The sequence below is a fragment of the Gekko japonicus genome, unplaced genomic scaffold (assembly GCF_001447785.1).
Source record: "Gekko japonicus isolate JY-2015 unplaced genomic scaffold, Gekko_japonicus_V1.1 scaffold1733, whole genome shotgun sequence".
Classification (NCBI taxonomy): Eukaryota; Metazoa; Chordata; class Lepidosauria; order Squamata; family Gekkonidae; genus Gekko; species Gekko japonicus.
The window spans coordinates 347,845-368,928 of record NW_015161452.1 but is presented as its reverse complement, the minus strand read 5'-3'; the positions used below and the strand labels follow the sequence as shown (position 1 = coordinate 368,928).

General features: G+C 41.0%; 1 protein-coding gene across 1 annotated transcript in view; it reads right to left on the bottom strand.

Annotated features, from left to right (window-relative positions):
- CNTNAP4 (contactin associated protein-like 4) overlaps positions 1–21,084 on the bottom strand; it is a gene marked incomplete at its 3' end in the record, with an annotated part of 332,294 nt that overhangs the window by 25,265 nt on the left and 285,945 nt on the right. The window contains exon 17 of the mRNA XM_015429079.1: positions 17,427–17,645. Within this exon, the coding sequence (XP_015284565.1) occupies positions 17,427–17,645 (219 nt within the window). The remainder of the gene's footprint in view (positions 1–17,426; positions 17,646–21,084) is intronic.

The window sequence follows — 21,084 nt, the reverse complement described above, 5'->3', positions numbered from 1 at the left end:
ATCAGGAGGAAAAAAAGCTGGATCTTTGAAAACTCCAGCCCATTTTAACTCAGGATCAGTGTGCTTTAACAATCACTAGCAAAATCAAGCAGTGGACAGACAATGATCATTTAAAGACTAGGCCTAGCTTCAGTTACTCAGGATTTATTACAAGCAACTGTGGAACAAACTAACAATAAGCGTAACTCCATCCTTAGTACTCTGACCAAAAGCTGCATTTTCAGTTCCTTACTGATGATACAATCTCTGTTGTAGCTCTCTCTGTTGGTCACAATAACTATCTATTCAAACAGATAACATACATGTGTAAACTATGCAAAGTAATTCTGGAATAGAGAATCCCCCAGTGGCTAATTTTTATATTATACAAGACACAGGCATCAATGAATATATAATAGTAGTATCTGAATCAGGCGGTACAAAGTCCATATTGTGCCATATTTGGGAGAGGAGTGAATTCATACTCATGTACTGATCCCCAGTTGAATAGGAAAGTTATTACACATCTTCTGGAAGAAATAAAAAGGCTTAAAACAATATTCTAAAAATTCAACAGAAAAGACTACGAAGACTACAGTGTGGATTATAGGATATGAAGATATAAAAAGGGATGGAATTCAACATTATTACAATGTTAGGGATATTATTTTATCTTTTTTTTAATTTTATCATTCGACTTCTATATCGCTCTGACCCCCCAAGGGGTCTCTGAGCAGTTTACAATTATTTATAGTTACCTAACTTGGGCCACAGAGTTGAGGGGGGTGACATCCCCATCGACACCCAGGCAGCAAGGCTCCGATGTTTTTTTTTTGTTGTTGTTTTTTTTTTTGCGGCATCTCTTTGGTTCCCGGCGTTCTGCTGGCCCCTGGAGCGGATCTTCCTCTGATGATGTTCCTCTGGTGGGCCCGCCTTTCCGGTCCGCAGCCCCGCGGCAGTCACAGCTTCTGGCTCTGTCCTTTTTGCAGGCTCCGCCAAGCCGCGCCACCACATTGCCACTTTAATATTATTCACTTTTCTGTTTCTGTTTCTCGAGGAAACGGTGTGTTTCAGACAGGCGAAGGCTCAAGTTTACCCTCCTATGCTCAAGGCACTATAAGAACCACTGCTGATTCCAAAGGATGTGGTGTGTCTATTCAGGGCTATCTGCTGTGCTGAACTGCCCCTATGCTTGGGGACTAACTGGGACCACCTGATTTGGATTTGGAACACAGGCATGGGTAGAGGAGGGTTGTCTCCTCTGTCCCAGTGACATTTTCCTGACTTAAAACAGTGTCAAGGAACTGCTGTTTGCTGCAATGGGAAAGCTTAGTGTACTGATGTGATATATGGGATATATGAGTAAGGATGGGCATGAACCAGGAAAATAGAGGTTCATCCTGGTTCATGGGGTCACACGAATCACAAACCATAAACCTCCCCATTTAACAAACTGGTTTGTTTTGTGAGGTTTGTAATGTGACAGGGAGAGCTTCCCTCATTCCTTTCTGTGGGCAGCAGCTCCCCAAGGCCAGCAGAATGGAAGGGGGGGGGGTAAGGCCTTCCTTGCAGATCTTCCCTCCCTCCTTTCTGCTAACAGTTGCTCCCCAAGGCCAGTAGAAATAAAGGGGGGGGAGATCTTGCAAAAGCCATTTACAGGGAACGTTCCCTTTAAATGGCTTTTGCAAGTGGTGCTGAGTGAGAGTGAAGTCCAAGCAGCGAGCTCACCTCTTCTGGGTAAACTTGTGCTTGGACTTCACTTGTATGTGGTGCTGAATGCAAAAGCCATTTAAAGGGAACACTTGGAAGCAGGGAGGGGGAGTGAAAGGGATTGCTGAAATAGCTTGCATCTATTTCAGCCTAACAGCTGATGGGCACACCAGCCCTGCTGTTAGGCTGAAAAGGATGCAAGCCATATCAGTGATCTCTCTTGTTTGCCCCCCCCGCTTCTCACCATAGACCCCATGAACCTCCGAAAACCACGTGGAGGGTCATGGGGAGGTCATAGATAGGGATGGTATGAACCTCGGTTCACGAACCACACACCGGCTATATTTGTCATGGAATTAGGTTCATGACAAGGTTTGTGTCCATCCCTATATATGAGCTTCTACCTTAGAATCTGCTGCTCTTTACTTTTTACTGCCTAGAGACACACCAGTGCCATTTGTGTTCTAAATGGAGAGGGGGCTGAGTAAGACTATCTGCTCAGCCCTGCCTTTCTCCGTATCCAAAGCACTTTAAGAACTTCTGCCTGTGAAAGAGACTGAGAAATTAGTATTACTGCTATTATTCTCATGTCTGTTGTGTCTGATTTATTGTAAGCCACCTTACCATGTAATGAGATGATTCGCTGTTTGTTTAATAAGGGAGTTAAAATGCTCTTTAGAGTATTTATAAATTATTGGGATATATAATACATAGAATACAGTTGTTTTTTATACTGTTTGTAGAAGAGTTGTAATTAATATCTGCATCTAAGTATTTGAAAATAATTTTGGTTGTATTTTCTCTGAAGATTTTCACATTTTTACTATCTGTTAAATATTTGGAATATGCTATTCAAGATTAATAATAATACTAAACGTACTGAATTTATAAAGGATTTGGAATTCTAGAACCTCTTTTTTAAAGCCAAAGTCTTGTTAAAATTGTAATGTTGCTTGAACTCCTTGCCATGATAAGGGAATGACAAGCGACCCACATATATACCTCATACATTGTCTTTGTCTCTGGTGCTTGTGGGTCCCTTTTGTATTATCTTTTATACAATCCTGCAATGATCTTGGTTAGCCAGTGAACAGCTACTGTCAACACCCTGTCTGGCACCAACAATGAATCCTAGTGCACAGAACAATAATTACGCTGCAGGTACCTAACAATCAAACTATTGTGCTGGATAAAACATAATGTCTTGGCTACTGCAGGGACAGAATAAAAGACCCGGAAAACAGAACAAGGGGAATTTGTCCAGCCATAGGGGAGAAGCTGTGGGTGGGGGCTACTCAGTGGGGTTCTCACTCAACACTCCTGAACACTCTGGCTGTTGCTTTCAAATACTTTTCTTACAAATGTATCTTCATGATGTTTTTGAAAACTTCTATTTTGAAATAAGTTCCAGAAGTTTCTATGGCAATAACTTCCAAATAAGTATACTTAGGATAACGGCTTTAGATGAGTTAAAACTATGCACACAATTAAAGAAGTATTTTATGCATTGCATGAATCTACAAATGGCTGGAATAATTCTATTGTCACCATAAGCCTCTAGCAACACTTAGATGATTTAAAAAACCTGATCAGTGAGGAAAAAAATATTGGAGAGCGTCCTCTGTAGTAAAATCATTTCAGAAGACCAGTTAAATGCAGCTGTATGCTGTGAGTTATAAGTCATATATAAAACATTTCTTAATATAAAGGACAAGTGGGGACCCACAAGAAACTTGCAGGAGGGGCTATCCCATTTCCCCCACCTCTGCTTCGTCCTCTCTCCCCCTACTTCTCTTACACTCTTTATCCTTCCTGCCCATCCCTTTTCTTACTCTCTCTCTTTCCCCCCTTTTGTCTGTCACTTTCTTCCTGCTCCCACCCCATCACTCTTTATGCCACTCTTCTGGCCTCCCACCTACTTCTCCCTCCCCCAGCAGTGGTGGCAGCAGCCACTCTCTAGGAATCACAATGGATTGCTCAAATACAGAGATCAGTTCCTCTTAGGGTTGTCAGCTCCGTGTTGGGAAATTCCTGGAGATTTGAGGGTGGAGCCTTGGAAGGATGAGGTTTGAGCTTGGAAGTTACCTCAGCAGGTCTAATACCATAAACTCCAACCTTCAGAGCAGTCATTTTCTCTGGGGGAACTGATCTCTGTCATCTGGGGATCAGCCATAATTCCAGGAGATCCCCAGCCCTCACCTGGAGGTTGAGTGGAAAAGGAAACAAACAACCGTGATATATTATGCCACAAAAGTCTCCAAAGAGACTTTTCTTTTTCCAATATTCAGTTTACTGGATGCAATTCAAACACCATCAACACCAACGGATCATGCATACCATCTCATTTTGTGTACAACTTTGTCAAAGTGAATAGCGTCGAAATACCTACATTTAATTACAAAAATATATAATTATATTATTAGTATTAATGTTAGCAAGAAAATAGCACAAGGTTGTACAAACAACTGACTGTTATATAACATAATTACAAGATTAATCCATTTAACAAACTCATTGGTAGTATTTCATAGTGAATATTGGAAAAATAAATTTCTAGTCTTTGGAGACTTTTGTGGCATAATACATCATGGTTGCTTGTTTCCTTTTCCACTTCCTTCCCGTGATCTCTCTCCTTGGTTTGCACTCACCTGGAGGTTGGCAACATTAGTTCTCCAGGCAGAAATGACTGCTTTGGAGGGTGGAGTCTATGGCATTATATCTGTCCCTCCCTACCTCAATCCTCACTATCCCCAGGTTCTACCCCTCAAATATCCAGGGATTTCCCAACCTGGAGTTGGCCTCCCTCTCTCCTTCCCACCCAACAGCCAACCTACCTTTATCTGCCCCTCTGTCTTCAGCTTTCCATCTCCTTTTCCCCTTCAGTTTCTACTGAGGAAAGCTATGGTCTTTCTCCACAGTGGGGACTAAAGCAGTTTGCATGATTCTCTCCTCCTTTTTATCCATACAACAGCCCCATGAGGTAGGTTAGGCTGAAAGTATGTGACTGGTGCAAAATCACTCAGTGAGCTTCCACAGCATGATGGGGATCTAAACCTGGGTCTTGCAAACCCTGCTCTGAAGCTCTGACCATTATACTACACCGACTTTCATAGGGTGGCTGCTGTTGAACAGTAGCAAGCAGCCAGGCCTAGTTGAACCATGCAAGTCAGGTGGTATCAAGTCACCCAAAGGGTGCTGCTAGGCCTAGGTTTGCCAGCCTCCAGGCCTAGGTTTGCCAGCCTGGAGATCCCCCATAATTACAACTGAACTCCAGACAACAGATCTGTCCTCCTGGAGACAATGGGTGTACTCTATGGTATTATATCCAACTGATGCGTCTCTCCTCGCCAAACTCTGCACTCCTCAGACTTTACCACAGAATCTCCAGGAATTTCCCAACCTGGGCAATCCTAGCCCCAGGCCTCTGCTATATTTAGCCATTCATACTGCAGGAGGAATCCTTCCCAATCCCAGATCCAGTTCTGCTTTTTGCTTCCTCCCCCCTTCCCCAGCTATCAGTCTATCTTTCACTGTCAGTGTGGCAGGGCCTGGAGTATAACCCTGTGGTGGCCATTTCAAAAGGTATTGGGGGGCGATTCAACTCTCCCCAAGTTTTTTTTTAACCTTTTGGCTTTTCCACAAGCCTACGGAGTCCCCTGAGTCTGTAGAAAAAACATTGGGGGAGACTGTGCCCTCTAGCTGCAGAAATAAGTATCCACACACAGAGGGGACTGCTGAGAATTAGATATATAGATAACAAGTACTCAGAATACATGATCATCAGTTGACTCTCTGGAAGCTCTTATTGTTGAATTCATACACTCAAAGAAATACATTATTAAAGAAGTGGAAGTTTTCAAGTAGGAAAAATGGTTTATTATACCTCATATATTTTCCATAATAAGTAAATCATTCCTGTGTTATAGATGAAAACTGCAATTGATACATATAAATCCTTGATTTACCCCCTTATCCCCCAAAAAACTTCATTGTAAAACAAACTAAAATCCTAGATTTTCCCATTCACCACCATGCAGTTAGAGGACCATAAGCAAGCAGGCCCTCACCAGGGCTAGGCCAATGACAGCACTCTCCCACCTAAAGCTCTGATTTGAAACTGCTAGAAATGACATACAGGAGGCCTTGACCCTCTGATGGGCTGAATTCTTTACTGGTCAGTTGGCTTTGTGGGCCAAATGTTCTGTAGGCCTGATTTAGGGAAAGCGTTTTTTCTGTTTTGTGCTTTGATCTCTAACCAGCAAGGTAGAGAGCAATGGACTGGGATTGGAGAGATCCAGATTTGAATCCACCCTCTGCCATTGAAGCTTGATGGGTGACCTTAGGTCTGTCAAAGAATCTCAGCCTAATCTACCTCACAGAGGAAATGGGAATGATGTAAGGCACTTTGGTTGAGGAGAATGGCAGAATATAAACGAAGTAAATAAAGACTGAAGTAATAATTTATTTCACTTCTGTATTAAACTCTCTCCTTGTTAGCTCTGATGATACCAGTTCTATCCATAGAACCACCACTGATTCTGACTAACCAGCTCTTTTTGTACAGCAACAGTGGAACTTGCCAGCAAATTATTATTCTGATAATGGTTATGGAGTTACAAAACCAGGAGCATGAACACATATGAATATATATATGAAGCTGCGTCATAATTAATCAGACCCTTGATCCATCAAGGTCAATATTGTCTACTCAGACTGGCAGCGGTTCTCTGGGGTCTCAGGCTGAGGTCATTTATGTCACCTTCTTACCAGATTCTTTTAAGCATTGAACCTGGGACTTTCTGCATACCAAGCAGACGTTCCACCACTGCACCACACAGTCTTCCTATATTTGGGATTGAGAAAGACAGCCTAGCCCTTAGAAGAATTATGAAATTGCAGATGATTGAACAATTTCAAAATATGCTTGATTTTTTATGATAAAAATGTAAATATTTACAGACCCTCATAACTGCTGAAGAAGCAAATATTCTTCCAAAGCAGAGTTATTTTTAGTATTAGCTTGAGAAAATATACCTATTTTTAATGGATCAACTGTAATATACTGTTCTGTCAAAATCTTAGGGCATCATTTGTAATTTACCCATTAGAGTTCCTGTCCATACGAGGCCTTTTGGGCCGGGAGCGGGACGGAACGGGGGCAGAGCAAACGGGCACGATCCCACGGCAACATCTGGGAATCGTTGCCTGCCCATCCCTGTTCCGTCCCAAATGGCGATACCTACCGCACTGTAAAAAAGAACCACCTACCTAGGTGGTTGTATTCCTTCCAGCGCCACAAGCTGCCATGGGACCGGGCGGCGCGTCCTTGCCCCGCCGCATCCCGGCCCCCGGCCGTACTGCGCATGCTTGAGCATGCGCAGTTCGGCAGCCTCCCCCTCCCATCGGACTTTCCTCCCCGGCATCTGATTGTGCTGGGGAGCGATGCGCCGCGGCTGAGGGGATCCGTGGGATCCCGCCACGGCATCTCAAGTTCGGTGCGGCTCTGCTTAGCCGTGTTTCAGCCATCCCGTGTGGCAGCAGCCCAAAAGAAGTAATTTTGCAATAGTCCTTCTCCAAACTACTTGAAAGAATAATGACACAGATCTTTGAAGGACTGTGGCTGCTGAATTTACAATATATAATGTTTCAATTTATTCCAAGTATCTTAAAGAACAGGACAAAGGCACTGGTGTGTCTCTAGGCAGTAAAAAGTAAAGTGCAAAGTAAAAAGGGTAGAATTGTCATTTCAGGAGACAGCTATTTACATATTTCTCTATCTATATGCATATGTGTACACATTAAAGCACATAGTAGCCAAGCTATAAAAAAGACTGAAATAAAATTCAAATAAGAACCAATAAACTGTTGAAATATCCATGCTACAGTGTGGCATGGGTAAGAGAGATGATTAAATATGAAGAAGCTTCACAATCATAAAATCAATCATAGGGGAAGTAGTGTAAAATAACACCAACTCACTATTTTAAAAAGCTATGTAATCATAGAAATATTGATTATTTGCCCATATACAGAACATGAATCTTGGTGACCACAACATTTTGCTTAAAAAGGGAGAACCTGAAGGAGCTGACAGGGATAATTGTTGTTCAGGAGCTAAAATATATACTTCTTGGTGGTGGGGATAGTAATAAACATTTGTTTGTTGTCCTCATTCAGTCAGTTTTTTTGTTTTTTTTTAATTTATATTTTTATACTTTATATTTATATTTTTATGCTGCCTCTCCAGGAAGCCTCCAGAGGCAGTCTACACAATAAAATTAATAAAAAAAAAGCATCAAGTGATATTAAAATCCATAATTAAAAATGCCCCAGCTCAGCATAAAACATTGACCATAAGAACAAACCACTGACAGGTTAAAATAAGTGTTTACAGACTAAACTAGTACTTTAAAAAAAACTCTTTTTTTAAAAAAATCTTTATTGCATATGCAAAGACAAACAGACATATATAAAAGCATGGGGTGAACATTCCAAATCTTATCTAATAGTTTTGTCTTATCCACATTATTCGTTACATATCCATATCACTTTTACAGGATAATAGAGTTTTTATTAATCTTTCCTCAAGTTTTAATTATATGCCACTTTTAAGTTGTTATAGTTTCCAATCCAAATATAAAATGTTGACCAAGTATTCTCAAATACCTTTTCTGTTTGGTTTTTCAAAAATAATGAAAGTTTATCCATTTCTGCTATTTCCAGTATTCTGTTAATAGTTTCACTTTTAATTGGTAGTTCTGTTCTCTTCCAGTGTTTGGCATATAGTATAGCTTTTTCACATTGTCACCGCATATGGAAGAACGACCCTACTTTAGTTTGACATTTCCAACAGGTATTAGGACATTTTGGGTCAATTTTTGACAAGATATCAGGGGTAACATAACATCTGTGGAGTATTTTGTATATATTTTCTTTATACATTATTGCTCTTGTAATTTTTAAGTGTCTTTTCCAAATTTGCGACCACTGGTCTAATTCTATATTGTGGCCCAGATTTTGTGCCCATTTTATCATGACTCTCCTAACTGTTTCATCATGCATTGTATCTTCTAGAACTAAGTTATATATGCTGCTCTGTAGTATAAGGACCAATTTGGAAGAGCAAAGCCACCTCTAGTCTTGACATCTTGGATCACTTTAAGTTTGATTCTTGGCTTTTTTCCTTGCCAGATGAACCGAGTTGTAATTTTATCGAGTTCCTTAAAGTAGCTTTAATTTTGTATTATTGGGATTGTTTGGAAAAGAAATATGAGCTTTGGAAGTATATTCATTTTAATGGTGGCTATCCTTCCCATTAAAGATATCTGAAGATCTTTCCATTTTTCTAAGTCCTTCTTTATCTCTTTTAATAACTCCTTGTAGTTATTTTCCATTAACGAGCTGCATTTATTTGTTACATTTATTTCTAGCTATTTGACCTTCTTTTGTATCTCAAAATCAGTAAGTTCCTGTAGGTGGGAGGCTTGCGTGTTTGTCATATTTTTGACTAACATTTTTGGTTTTTTATAGTTAATTTTGAAACCTGCCACCTCTCCATAGTCTTGTAAGGTCGATATCAATTTATTAATGGAGTTTGTCGGGTTTTCAAGGATAAAGTCCAAGTCGTCTGTGAAGGCCAATAGTTTATATTCTTCTCCTTTTAGTCTCAAGCCTCTTATTTGGTTCTCTGCTCTGATTTGATTAGTGAAGGTTTCAAGAATGAAGATAAATAATAGTGCTGACAGGGGACATCCTTGACTAGTTCCTTTATTTATCTTCACCATTTGGGATAAGTCTCCATTAATGCATATTTTGGATTGCTGTTTCTTATAAATTATTCAAACCATTTTGTCGAAATTTGACCCTGGTTGTGAGTTTGATAGGAGTCCGAGCAAAGAATTCCAGCTGATGTTATCGAATGCTTTTTCAGCGTCAAGGAAAATTAGGGCATTTTGTTTTTCTGGATGGGCTTCATAGTATTCTAAGACATTCAGTACCATCCTCACATTATGGTGCCGTTGTCTTTTGGGCAGGAAACCCACTTGTTCTACATGTATAGTCTGTGACAGAACCCTTTTCATTCTAATTGCTAAGATGGAAGCATAAATTTTGTAATCTACGTTTAAAAAGGAAATTTCTGTTTTATCTACGTTTTGTTTATGTATTAATGTTATTAAGGCTTCTTTCCATGTTTCTGGTATTTCTTCGTTTGAGGCTACATTCTGACATACCAATTTTAATGGTTCCGCCAATTGGTCCTCAAAGGCCGAATAAAATTCTGAGGGTAGCTCATGTGGACCAGGTGTTTTCCCTATTTTTGTTTTTTCAAAGCTTCTATAATGTCCATAATTTTTATTTGTTGATTTAGTATTTTTCTCTGGTCTTCTGTAAAGATTTTTGGCTTATGAGTTTTCAGGTAGTTTTTAATTTGTTGTTGTGTTGCTTCTGTGTTTTTATAAAGGTTTTGATAGTATGTTTCAACAACTCTTTTCAAATCATCTAGTTTGTTTTTCTTTTCACCTAACTCGTTTTTAAGTATTTTTATGTATCTTTTTTCTTTTTCTTTACTCAGTTTGTAAGCTAGCCATCTAGTAGGTTTATTCGTGTTCTCAAAGAAGTTTGTTTGGCATACCATAATTTCCCCCCCATTTCTTGCGTCAAAAGGTAATTCATTTGATGTTGTAAGAGTTTAAGTTTGAGCTTTTTCTGCTCATTTAGTGTATCTTATTTCATCTTTTCTTCTTGTTGCTTAATCTGGATTTGAATTTGTAGATATTTTGCTTACCTTTGCTTTTTAAGAAATGCTGCTTCTTTAATCATGTCCTCTTGCAAAGGCTTCAAAGTTATCCCAAACAGTTGTCATTGGGGTTTCGCCTTGAATATTAATTTGAAAGAAAGCTTGAAATTCTTTCTTAGTCTGTTTCAGAAATCTTTCATTTTTAAAAATATTTGTGTTTAGTGTCCATCTGGTTGTGTTGTTGTTTTTTTTTTATATCCTGTAGTTTAAGAGTGATGCGATTATGATCGGTAAATGTATCGGGAAGTATTTCTGCCTCTATTATGTCGTTAGTCATTGTGGCAGAGATCCAAGACATGTCTATTCTTGACCAAGCATTGTGTCTTGTTGAGTAAAATGTGTAACCTTGTTTATTGGGGTTTTTCGCCTTCCATGCATCTATAGCTTTGTTTTCTTCCATTAATTTATAGAATACTGGAGTACTTGGCTGTGTTTCATTTTGTTCCTGTTCGGTTTTCTATCTAGGGTTTTGTCAAAGACCGCATTAAAGTCTTCAATTATACAAAGTTCATCATGGTCAAAACTAGCAATCAGTTCTCATAATGTTTTGTAAAATTTCTCTTGGTGTTGATTTGGAGCGTAAATGTTTATTAGGCACACCTTTTTCAGTTGTCTTTGTATTTGGACTAGGAGGATTCTTCCATCTTCTGAAGCATATAGTAACTCTGGTTGAAGAAGTTCTTTAACATACGTTGCTACACCTCTTTTCTTTTTATCCTTATCAGCGGCAATAAACATTTTACCAAAGTTTTTCATTTGGAGATGTTTTTGGTCTGCCACTTTTATATGTGTCTCTTGAAGACAGATAATATCGAAGTTAATTTTTTTGAGTTGATGGAAGCTCCTTTGTCTTTTCTGAGGTGCATTTAGGCCATTAACATTTATTGAAATTATTCTTATTTTTTTCTTACTTGTATTGAAGTTCAGTCTGTGGTTCCTTCTCTTGTTATTCTCTCTTTTGTTTCCTTGTATATATCTTTGAAGTCGGGATCTTTGGGGTTTTCTTTAATGTCAATTTTCCCTCAGAACTAGGTGCTGTCTCGGTGCTTGTTGTTGAGGCTCCCTAAAATTAATATTATCCTTTCTCTTCTTCTTCTTCTTCTTCTTTGAGTTCTTGGTTTCCCTCTTCCCTTCCAAGCTCTATTCCGTGCTTTTGGAGGGAATTTTCTACTTTAAAGATCAAATTGATTTTAATTCTTTTCCCTTTGTGGACAAAAGTCAGACATTCTGGGAGTAACCATCTATACGAGATTTCATTCTTTCTCAAAATTGTCATCAGTTCCTGATATTCCCTTCTTCTTTTTTCTAATTCTCCAGGGGATTTCTTCTAATATTTTTATTTCTGTATTCTCTAAATAAAGAGGTGTTTTATTTGAAATTTTTAGGATTTTTTCTCTTAATGTTCCCCTGTGAAAATGAAAATGTACCTCTCTTGGGAGTTGATTTTTTCTAACACGTGTTGAGCTCCTCCTGAATATGATGTCTGATTCATCTAGAACTTTCTCATGATCCTCAGTTTCAGTGTATTCACAATAATTTGTGCCATCTTCCTCTTCAGGTCTTCATCCTTTTCTTCTGGGATGTTTTGGAACCTTAAAATGAGTGCTGCTTTATCCAGTTGTATTCTTATAAGGTCTTGTTCGAAAGCATTTTGTCTGGAATCAATTTTATATAGTTTAGCTTCTATTTGTTCTGTCTTCTCTTCAGTCTTTGTAATTATGTTATTAAATTCAGCTATCTTCTGAGCATTTTCTGACAACTGCTTTTGTATCTCATCCATTCTACTTGTTAGTTGTTGGGACATCTCTTTCATTGTTTCTTTAATTGGATCAAATACTTCTGTTATCATTTTTTAATTGTTTCTTGTATCAAGACCTGAAGATCTTTCATTGCTGTGGGAGGTAAATTAGTTGTGGCTGGTTTGAGGGTCCCTAAAGAGCCTGTGGCTGTTTGGAGGGAAGCTCTAGACATTTTTGGTAGATTAGACAGCTACTCTAAACAGTTACTCTAATCAAAGCTATACAATTTTCAGTTTGTTGGTACTAAATCAACTCTTAAGGCTTTGATTTTATTCTCCACCAAAAGACAAACTTAAGTAGATCAGTGGATACAGCCTATTGTTGGATGAAGTTATATCTATTTTTTCCCCAAGCCAGTACCAGTTCTAGGAACCTTTCTCAGTTTTTTTTCTAATGCTCACTCTGTGATACGCCTCTCTCCCCAAACTTCTTATCAGTTAAATAGCACCAAGTGCTGTAGAAACTAGTAGGTACTGAGGGGGAGAGGAAATGCAACAGAGGAACAGTACTGATGCAGTATCCAGTGTTCTTGGAGTTCTCCCTATGTGATAGATGTAAATTTCAACCATGGGTAAAACAGTCCTTGGGTTTCACTTCTCAGAAAAATTGAGTGCATTGCAAGCCTTAAATTCCCAAAAAAAGGGGGGGAAGATGTGAAAAAAATGAGTGCATTGAAAGTGGGGCAGAGTTGAGTGTGCTGGTTTGTAGAGAGGTTCCACAGAATAAGGGGAAGATCGACAATAGTTGAAGAAGCTAAGTGAATTTAAGAACATTAGGAGGTTAGTGAGCTGAAGATGAAAGCCCAGACATAACACCCAAGTGACGAGGCCAAAAAAAACACACGCAAGAAAAAATATCAAAAATTTAGTACAATGCAAAGGTTGTGTTCCAAATAGTCTTGGTGCGCTAAAGGGTTTGTGGGTGATAAATAAGAGGTGAAAAGAAAACCAGGGTTGAACGTGTTAGGAAATGAAAGAGCCAGGTACATTAAGCATATTACAGGGCTGCAAAGGCAGTGCAGTCTTTTATTCACATGGTAGATAAGGTTCCTTTAAGTTTTTAGAGTTCCCTAGTCACTAAGAAAGGACAGGAGACTATGAAAGATGCAAACAAAAGCTCAAAAAGTGATCGTTCTTGCTAGACCAGTGTGCCTTCACTCCTGCTGAGATTCTCTTTTGTTAGCTGCTAGAACTTGGCTGGGGGAAAACCTCCTGCTGATTAGTTTTAGCTTCTGAGTTTTTGTGGGCTTATGCTTAATGTTGAGTACATTAGGATATGCTTTCTCTCCTGTAGATATCAGGTACTCAGTTTCTCAAGTTTCTCAAGTTTCTAACCTCCCTTGTTGGAAGTGACAGCTCAGACTCATGTCGCCATGAGCCTCTTCATTCCGCTGAGTACTTGAGGCAAATTGAAAAAGCACCCACTCTGTAGTGTATCAGGCCCTGTCAGGGCCGGGCATGCCTGGACTTGCCCAGGCACAAACACCACTAGCTTCATGCCAAAAGACAATGGGCCAGTAGGATCCTAGCCAGGCCCAATGAAAGGGCTAGGTCCCAGGCCAAGAGGCCAATAGGTCTCTTGGGCATTGTAAATAGCCTATCGGGAGTGGGGGCGTGTTTGGTGGTGGGTTTCTCTGAGGGAATATAAGCCAGCCTGCGAGCCGGTTAAGGTGTCTTTGTTCCTGACTAAATAAAGGTATGCTTAGCTGAAATCACTCTCCGTATGCATACTTTTCACACTCACTACTGTTTGCAAAGTGCCAGGATTAAGCCCCTCACTCTGGACCTTCTCCCTGAAGGCCAGAGGTTTCTCCACTGCTGGGGAATGCCTTCAGTCAGTGAGGAAGCTGGTGTGGCTGAGGAGCAAAGCTCAGCCATGTTTGTGTTGCCTCGCTGCAACCAACCTTCCTAAAAATCAACTCTTAATTAAAAGCCTGGGTGAACAGAAACCCTTTTGACCTGGAACCTATAAGAAAGCAACAGATTCCAGGTAAGCCTCAAGGGAAAAGGCATTTAACAAGTGTGGTATCACTATTGATTAAAAAAACCCCACCTATCTATAGTTGCCACCTGTCTCACTTCTGAAGTTTCAAGTGAATTGCATCAAGGGGTCCATTTTCTCTGAGCAAGGTATCCCCAGCCATTCTATTTGTCTCCATTGCTTCTTTTTTGGGGGAGAAATCCATGCTTTTTCCAGGGCAAAAAAGCCAGTAGCCGAACACACAAGAGCCAAAAGCCTCAAAATGCAGACAGAACCAACAAAACCAATAGAACCAATGCCAAATGAGAGGATCCTAGCATAGTCATGGTCCACTGTGGCAAGCCCAGCAGAACCAGAAAATCCAAGCCAAACCAATTGTTACTGGTTGCCGTCTGTGTTATTAAACCTACTCAGAATTTCCTTCAGAAACTGCTGCAACAATTTATTTTTAAAATACCAACAGGAACACCCCAAGATTTTATGAAACCATTCCTCCCAAACAACAACAAAAAAGATCTTTAAAAAACAGAGTTGCACTTACCTGTAACTGTTGTTCATCTATGTCTTCTGTGCAGACACACAATGAGACTGTGCCTGTGCAGGCCAGCCACAGACAGATTTCTTTCAACTACAAAGCCCTCTGAGGGGTGCCCCTCCCCCTCTGGAGCTGCCACAAACTGCTTTTTCTCGCCTAAACTATCATGTGCTTCGGAGGTGGGGCACCCCCTTTCCCTCAGTTCCTGTCAGGCCACTGCAAGCAAACACATAGTAAATAAGTGCAGTAAGTGAGGGCTCACAGTGGGGCAAGAGGGAGGAAATGTGTGTCTGCTCAGAAGACATCAATGAACAACAGTTACTGGTAAGTGCATCTCTGTTTCTTTTTCCATCTTCTGTGAAGCCTGACACTGGGATATTATCAAGCTACTCAGTGAGGGTGGCGGGGTGAGGCTCTCACTGGAAATGTAACTGGATGACTGCCTTGCCCATCCTTCCTCACTTGTAGGTCCAATACATAATACTTAACAAATGTATCTTCTGCTGACCATGTTGCAGATGTCCACCAATGGGACCCTGTCATGACCCTGGGTGCCGGCCGCCGACTGGCCCCCTGTCGCCATCCTGGTCTGTTGGGCATTCCCCCCTTCCAGGGCCCTTCGAGGCTTGAGAGCTAGTCACAGGGGAACAGAGAAGGGGGGGGGAAGAGCCAAAAAAAGGAGCACCGAGTTTGGTGAATGCACAGTCAAAACAGAACAGCTATGCAGGGAAGCTCCTATCCAGGTGGCGGCAAAATGGTAACTGAGGGAAAGTGGGTGCACAGCTTCCGAAGCATGTGATGGTTTAGGCGAGAAAAGCCATTTGTGTCACCTCTAGAGGGGGATGTTGCTCCTCAGAGGGCTTCTTAGCTGGAAGAAATCTGTTAGTGGCTGGCCTGCGCAGGTGCAAGTCCCAGTGTGGGGCTGCATCGAAGATGGAAGATGAACAACTACAAAACCAGAATCAGATGAATACCAAATGACAACTGTTTAAAACAGTAATACTTGAACCTCCTCCAAACGCAAACCTTTAAAAAATTGAAATGCAAAGCACCTAAAAATTCCAAAACAAGTGAAGAGAAGCAAACCTTTCAAAATCCTTTAAAAACTGTGCAAAACAAACCAAGGAAAATTATTTTAGAAGAACTAGAAAGAAAGCAAAGTCCCCCCACACCTCCCAGTTGGAAAAAATATATAGAAAACTTGAAATAATATTTTAAATAATATATCAGCTCAAATTCCATTGTAATAATTGCCACAATCATCCTGTAAAGCAGTGTCTATGCCAAAACCTTACTGAACATTCCTGAAATTAACACATATAAAAGGAAGTTTACAAAAATTGTTATTCCTGTATTATTTATTTAAAACATTTTTATCCTGCATTTTCTCCTTCGACTCAAGGCAGCCAACAATGTACAAACTGGTCTGAAGGACACCAAATAACATAACAATCCATTATCAAATTTAAAAATGCATAAATTAAAAAAACACAGCCAACTCTGTCAAAACAATTTACACTCTACCAAATAGACTCTGAAATAAAGCTGTTTGACATACCTTATTAAATGCAGCAAGTGAAGGTGCCCTCTGCCTCCAGACTGGTAGGCTGTTCCAGAGAACTAGTAGAAAAGAGCAAGAGTCCAGTAGCACCTTAAAGACTAACAAAACATGTGGCACAGTATGAGCTTTCGTGAGTCACTGCTCACTTCTTCAGATACAGAAGTGAGCAGCGAGCCATGAAAGGTCATACCCCACCACATATATTGTTAGTCTTTAAGGTGCTACTGGACTCTTGCTCTTTTCTACTGCTGCAAAGAATCTGACATGGCTACCCATCTTGATCTATCTCCAGAGAACTAGGTCTGCCTTTGGAAGAACCTCTGATCTAAACTGTTGCCTTATGGACAACACTAACACAGAGGGTGCCATAAGGAGAAAGCTGTCTGAAGAACATATATTTGAGTCCAGTAGCACCTTAGAGACCAACAAGATTTTCAGGGTATGAGCTTCTGAGAGTTAAAGCTCCCTTTGCAAGCTAGACACAAAACTTAGCTGGAATGTGGAAGTATACCAGGCGATGCAATATAAGATCGCAGATTTCCACTTGTTGCCTACTTTTGTTAGTTGTTCCTTTTTAGCCCACATTGTGGCATAAGGCTGCCAGCTCCAGGTTGAGAAATACCTGGAAATTTTAGGGGTGGAGCCTGAGGAGAGCAGGGTTTGGGGAGAAGTTTCAGCAGAGCATAATGCCGTAGAATCCACCTTCCAAAGTGGCCATTTACTCCAGGTGAGTTGACCTCTGTCGCCTAGAGATCAGTCGTAATAGTGGGAGATCTCCAGCCACCACCTGAAGGCTGGCAGCCCTTATTGCGGTTAATGACACCCCATCAGTTTCTTCTAGCATTAAATACCTGAATTTAAAAATAAATCTAGTGGGAGGCCATTAATTCTCGACAGCAAAAAGAAGTCCCTGAAATCTCAGAAATACTTCTACAAATTCATCAGAAATATATCTACAAATCTTACATTCTTTTACTGGTATGTGCAAGTTCTACTAGTGTTTATATTTCTAATGGCCATTTTACATGGACAGTGATCAGGAAACACAAATAAAAGTAAGCTTACCAACAAAGAGCTGACTGTTGAGCTGCAAACGGATATGTCCATCAGATGAAGCTGCACGAGTCCTTTGAGGTAGCTGATCTATTTGCAATGATGCCTCTTTGACATTTCTTTCAGCCTTCACATAGTGCCATCGGTTGTCATTTAAGGGACTGGGTGACTTCACAGTGATATCGTTTGGCCCATTTCCCACATCAAATGAAAATGTCACTTCAGTTGGAGCTAGAAATATCCAGCACTTTGTAGTAAGTATATGCAAATATGAACACTTAATTGACAGCTTTAATTAGTTTTTAGTATTAGTAAAAGACAATACATTGATTTAATTGGCTGCCAAAAACAGAGTAAACACAGTTAAAATATCGTTACTTGAATTAAGCAAGTAAGAAAAACGTAATTTGTGTCACACAGCTTCTATAACAAGTCCAGTTCATTCAGCATAATATTAATCATGTAAAACTCTTGAAAATGAAAATGAATGTTGCCTTCAACAGATATGCAGAATACTTAATATTTCTTTCTAAATATTGTTCATAATTTTAAAAAGGCCTTCCATAAAAGTTATGTTCTAAGATGGTTTACATCTAAAAATATATGAAAGTTTTAGCTTCCTTTGAACCACTATTATTCACAACACATTTCAATCACAACTCATTGTGGTCAACTAAAAATATGTAAGGCTACTTTGAACAGTTTTGGTTTTTATTCTTTTGCCCAAATCCAATATATGCATGTGCTCAACTGCCTTCACCAATTCTCTCTCAAATGTGAACCACATTGTGGTTTGCTACATTTTGTGGGCCACCTTTCTCATAGAAGAATATTTGAAAAGTTTCTGAATTTGAAATACCTTCTGCATTCCAATACAGCTGTATACATGTGTACATGGGATGAATGAAAAGACGTTTTGCTAGATTCTGTCCATCTATAGTTAGACTTACACATGCCTTATGGTAGCAGCATACCTCTGTTGTGGAGATATGCCTTTCCCCTTATATATTGGCAAAGAAGGGTTAGAGACTTGCATTTTTTAACAAAATGAAAGCTGGGAATTCAGAGAACCTGTTACATATGTTGTTGCAATGGTATATTCATAAAACAATATTCTAGTGTTGATTCCCTCCCCCCCAAAATAATTAAAAGTCTCTCCAGTGGCCCAGGAAAGGAAATAGACCTAACAGGAACAGAATTATGTAAATTGGCTACAGTAACCATCCAGGCTTTACTGCAATCTTCCCCCAAACTTCTGAGCAAAGTGGGCTTGAGAAATATTAGACAAAAACCAGGGAGGTGGATGATGCTAAGGAGAAGCTGGAAAAATACCCACTTTACAACAGCATTAAATGCAGGGAAGGTAACATGTGTGGAAGTCACCAGGGTAGATGTCTTAGAGTGCTCCACTAGGGGTTGAGAGAACAATTCTCTACTTCAATTTATACCTCTGTGGTGTTGCAACCTCTTCCCCCTCTCCCAGAGCTGGCATAGCAGCACTAATGGCAGGACACAGGTCCAAAACATATATGTAGAAATTAAAATTAAAGGTACAAGAGATCAAGTGTGCTGAAAAGTCAAATCTTTTGGGCTTTTATTCCTCATCTAAGATGTGTGGGGCATAGTCCTGGTTATTTAATGGAAGTTATTTTGTGTTCACGCATTTACTATTATATAACGTGTTTGAGCACTGAGCAAGACTGAAGTGCTATCAGTCAAACACATATGGTTGGAACATTACCTACAATAACATATGTTTATGTGACTAAATTAATTTTATTTGCTGGATGAAGAAATCCAATAAGGGATTTAAGTAGTATGCTTTGTACACTGGTGTTCTAAAGCAGAGATCAGATTCATAAGATATAAATTTAAGTAATAATAAAAATAAAATGGGGAAAATACAATATTCACTACTTATATAGCTCCAAAGGGAGGGGAGGGGCCATGACCAACTTCCAGGTCAGTAGCCAGTACCCAGTGCTCGCAAACTGCCCACTCAAAATTTGAATATTTTTACCCTTTCCAACGCAATATATATATATCTATATATATCTATTGAAAGATGGTGCCTAAAGGTGGTAAGAAAGGGAAACAGAAAGGAGAGAGTGTTTTGCATTTAACAGAGTTTTTCCTGGCTACAGATGCACCACCCACCTCGGCTGCAATGCTGGGGACGGGCGAGCTAATGGCACAAGAGAACCCACTTACTACCCACTAATCTAGTCCAACCCCCTGCACAAGCCAGAAAATTCACAAATACATTCCCCCTCCACACCCACAGTGACTGCTGTTCTACACCCAGAAGATGACAAAAAACCTCCAGGATCACCAGCTAAACTGGCCTAGAGAAAAATTGCTTCCTGACCCCAAAGTGGCAATCAGCATTTCCCTGGGCGTGTAAGAAAGGGCCACAAGAACTAAGTACTGAGGCAACCCTTCCTGCCCTCCCTCTCATGATCTGCCTAAGTTCACAGAATCTGCATTGCTGTCAGATGGCCATCTAGCCTCTGCTTGAAAACCTCCAAAGAAGGAGAGCCCACTACCTCCTCAGGAAGCATGAGCGTAATTATTTGCAGAATAATTTAATTCAAAGATTAATTTGATAATATATTGTAAATCTATTATAATGAGCTAAGATAGTTTGAGAATCTTATAAACATTATCATGTAATAATTTGGGGAGAAGAAAGATGTGAAGATGAAGTGTGCAAGTGAAGTTTTGTTTTTCATAATATTAATGACTAGGGATAAGGCCTGTTGTGATAATAAATACAATGGTTTCTAGTCAGGCTGTCCAGCCGCAGCTCCCCTTGTCTCTTCCCCCCCCCCCGTCTGAGACCCCGGTAGGCCAGGGTGCCAGGCCTCGTCACTCCCCCCCATTTGTGGCCCCGGCGGGCCAGGTCAGTAGTGCTCATCCGTTCCCCCCGTTTGAGGCTGCAGGGGGCCAGGGCGCTAGGCCTCATTCTCCCCCCTGCTTCAGGCCCCTGAGGGTGACGCTGTCCGGCCTCGTCCCTCTCCCCCCCTTCGAGGCCTCGGCAGCCCAGGATGCCCGGCCTCATCCCTTCTCTCGCTGCAGCTCTCCCTGCCCCCAGCAGCAGACTCACTGGTGTTTCTCCTCCCCTCCCACCCATTTGAGGCTCTTTTGGGCCAGGGCACCCAGTCTCATCCCTTCTGTCACTGGGGTTCTCCCTGCCCATGGCATTGGCTTTGCCAGACTCATGGGGTTCATCGTTTCTCCCCCACCCCGTTCGATGCCCCAGCGAGCCAGGCTGCCCAGCTTCGCCCCCTCCCTTGCCGTGGCTCTCCCCACCCCAAGTGACAGCTGCAGAGTCACCAGCCTCATCCCTTCCCCCTCACCTTCAAGAGCTCGGTGGGCCAGACCACCTGGCCTCATCACTTCCTTCGTGGTGGCTCTCCCCACCTCCAGTGACAGAAGGGATGAGACTGGGTGCCCTGTCCTCTCAGCTGGGGGGGGCAGTGAAGACAGGCTGGCGACAGTGAATGTGTCACCGGGCAAGAAGTCCCACGGCACCCAGCCCTCCCAGAGGCCTCCCACCAGCCTCAGATGGGCTGGCAATGGGCGGCACTCCATCGAGGGAGAGGCCCCATGGCACCCATCCCTCCCACTGTCCTCAGAAGGGAATGGGGAGTGAAGACGGGCAGGCACC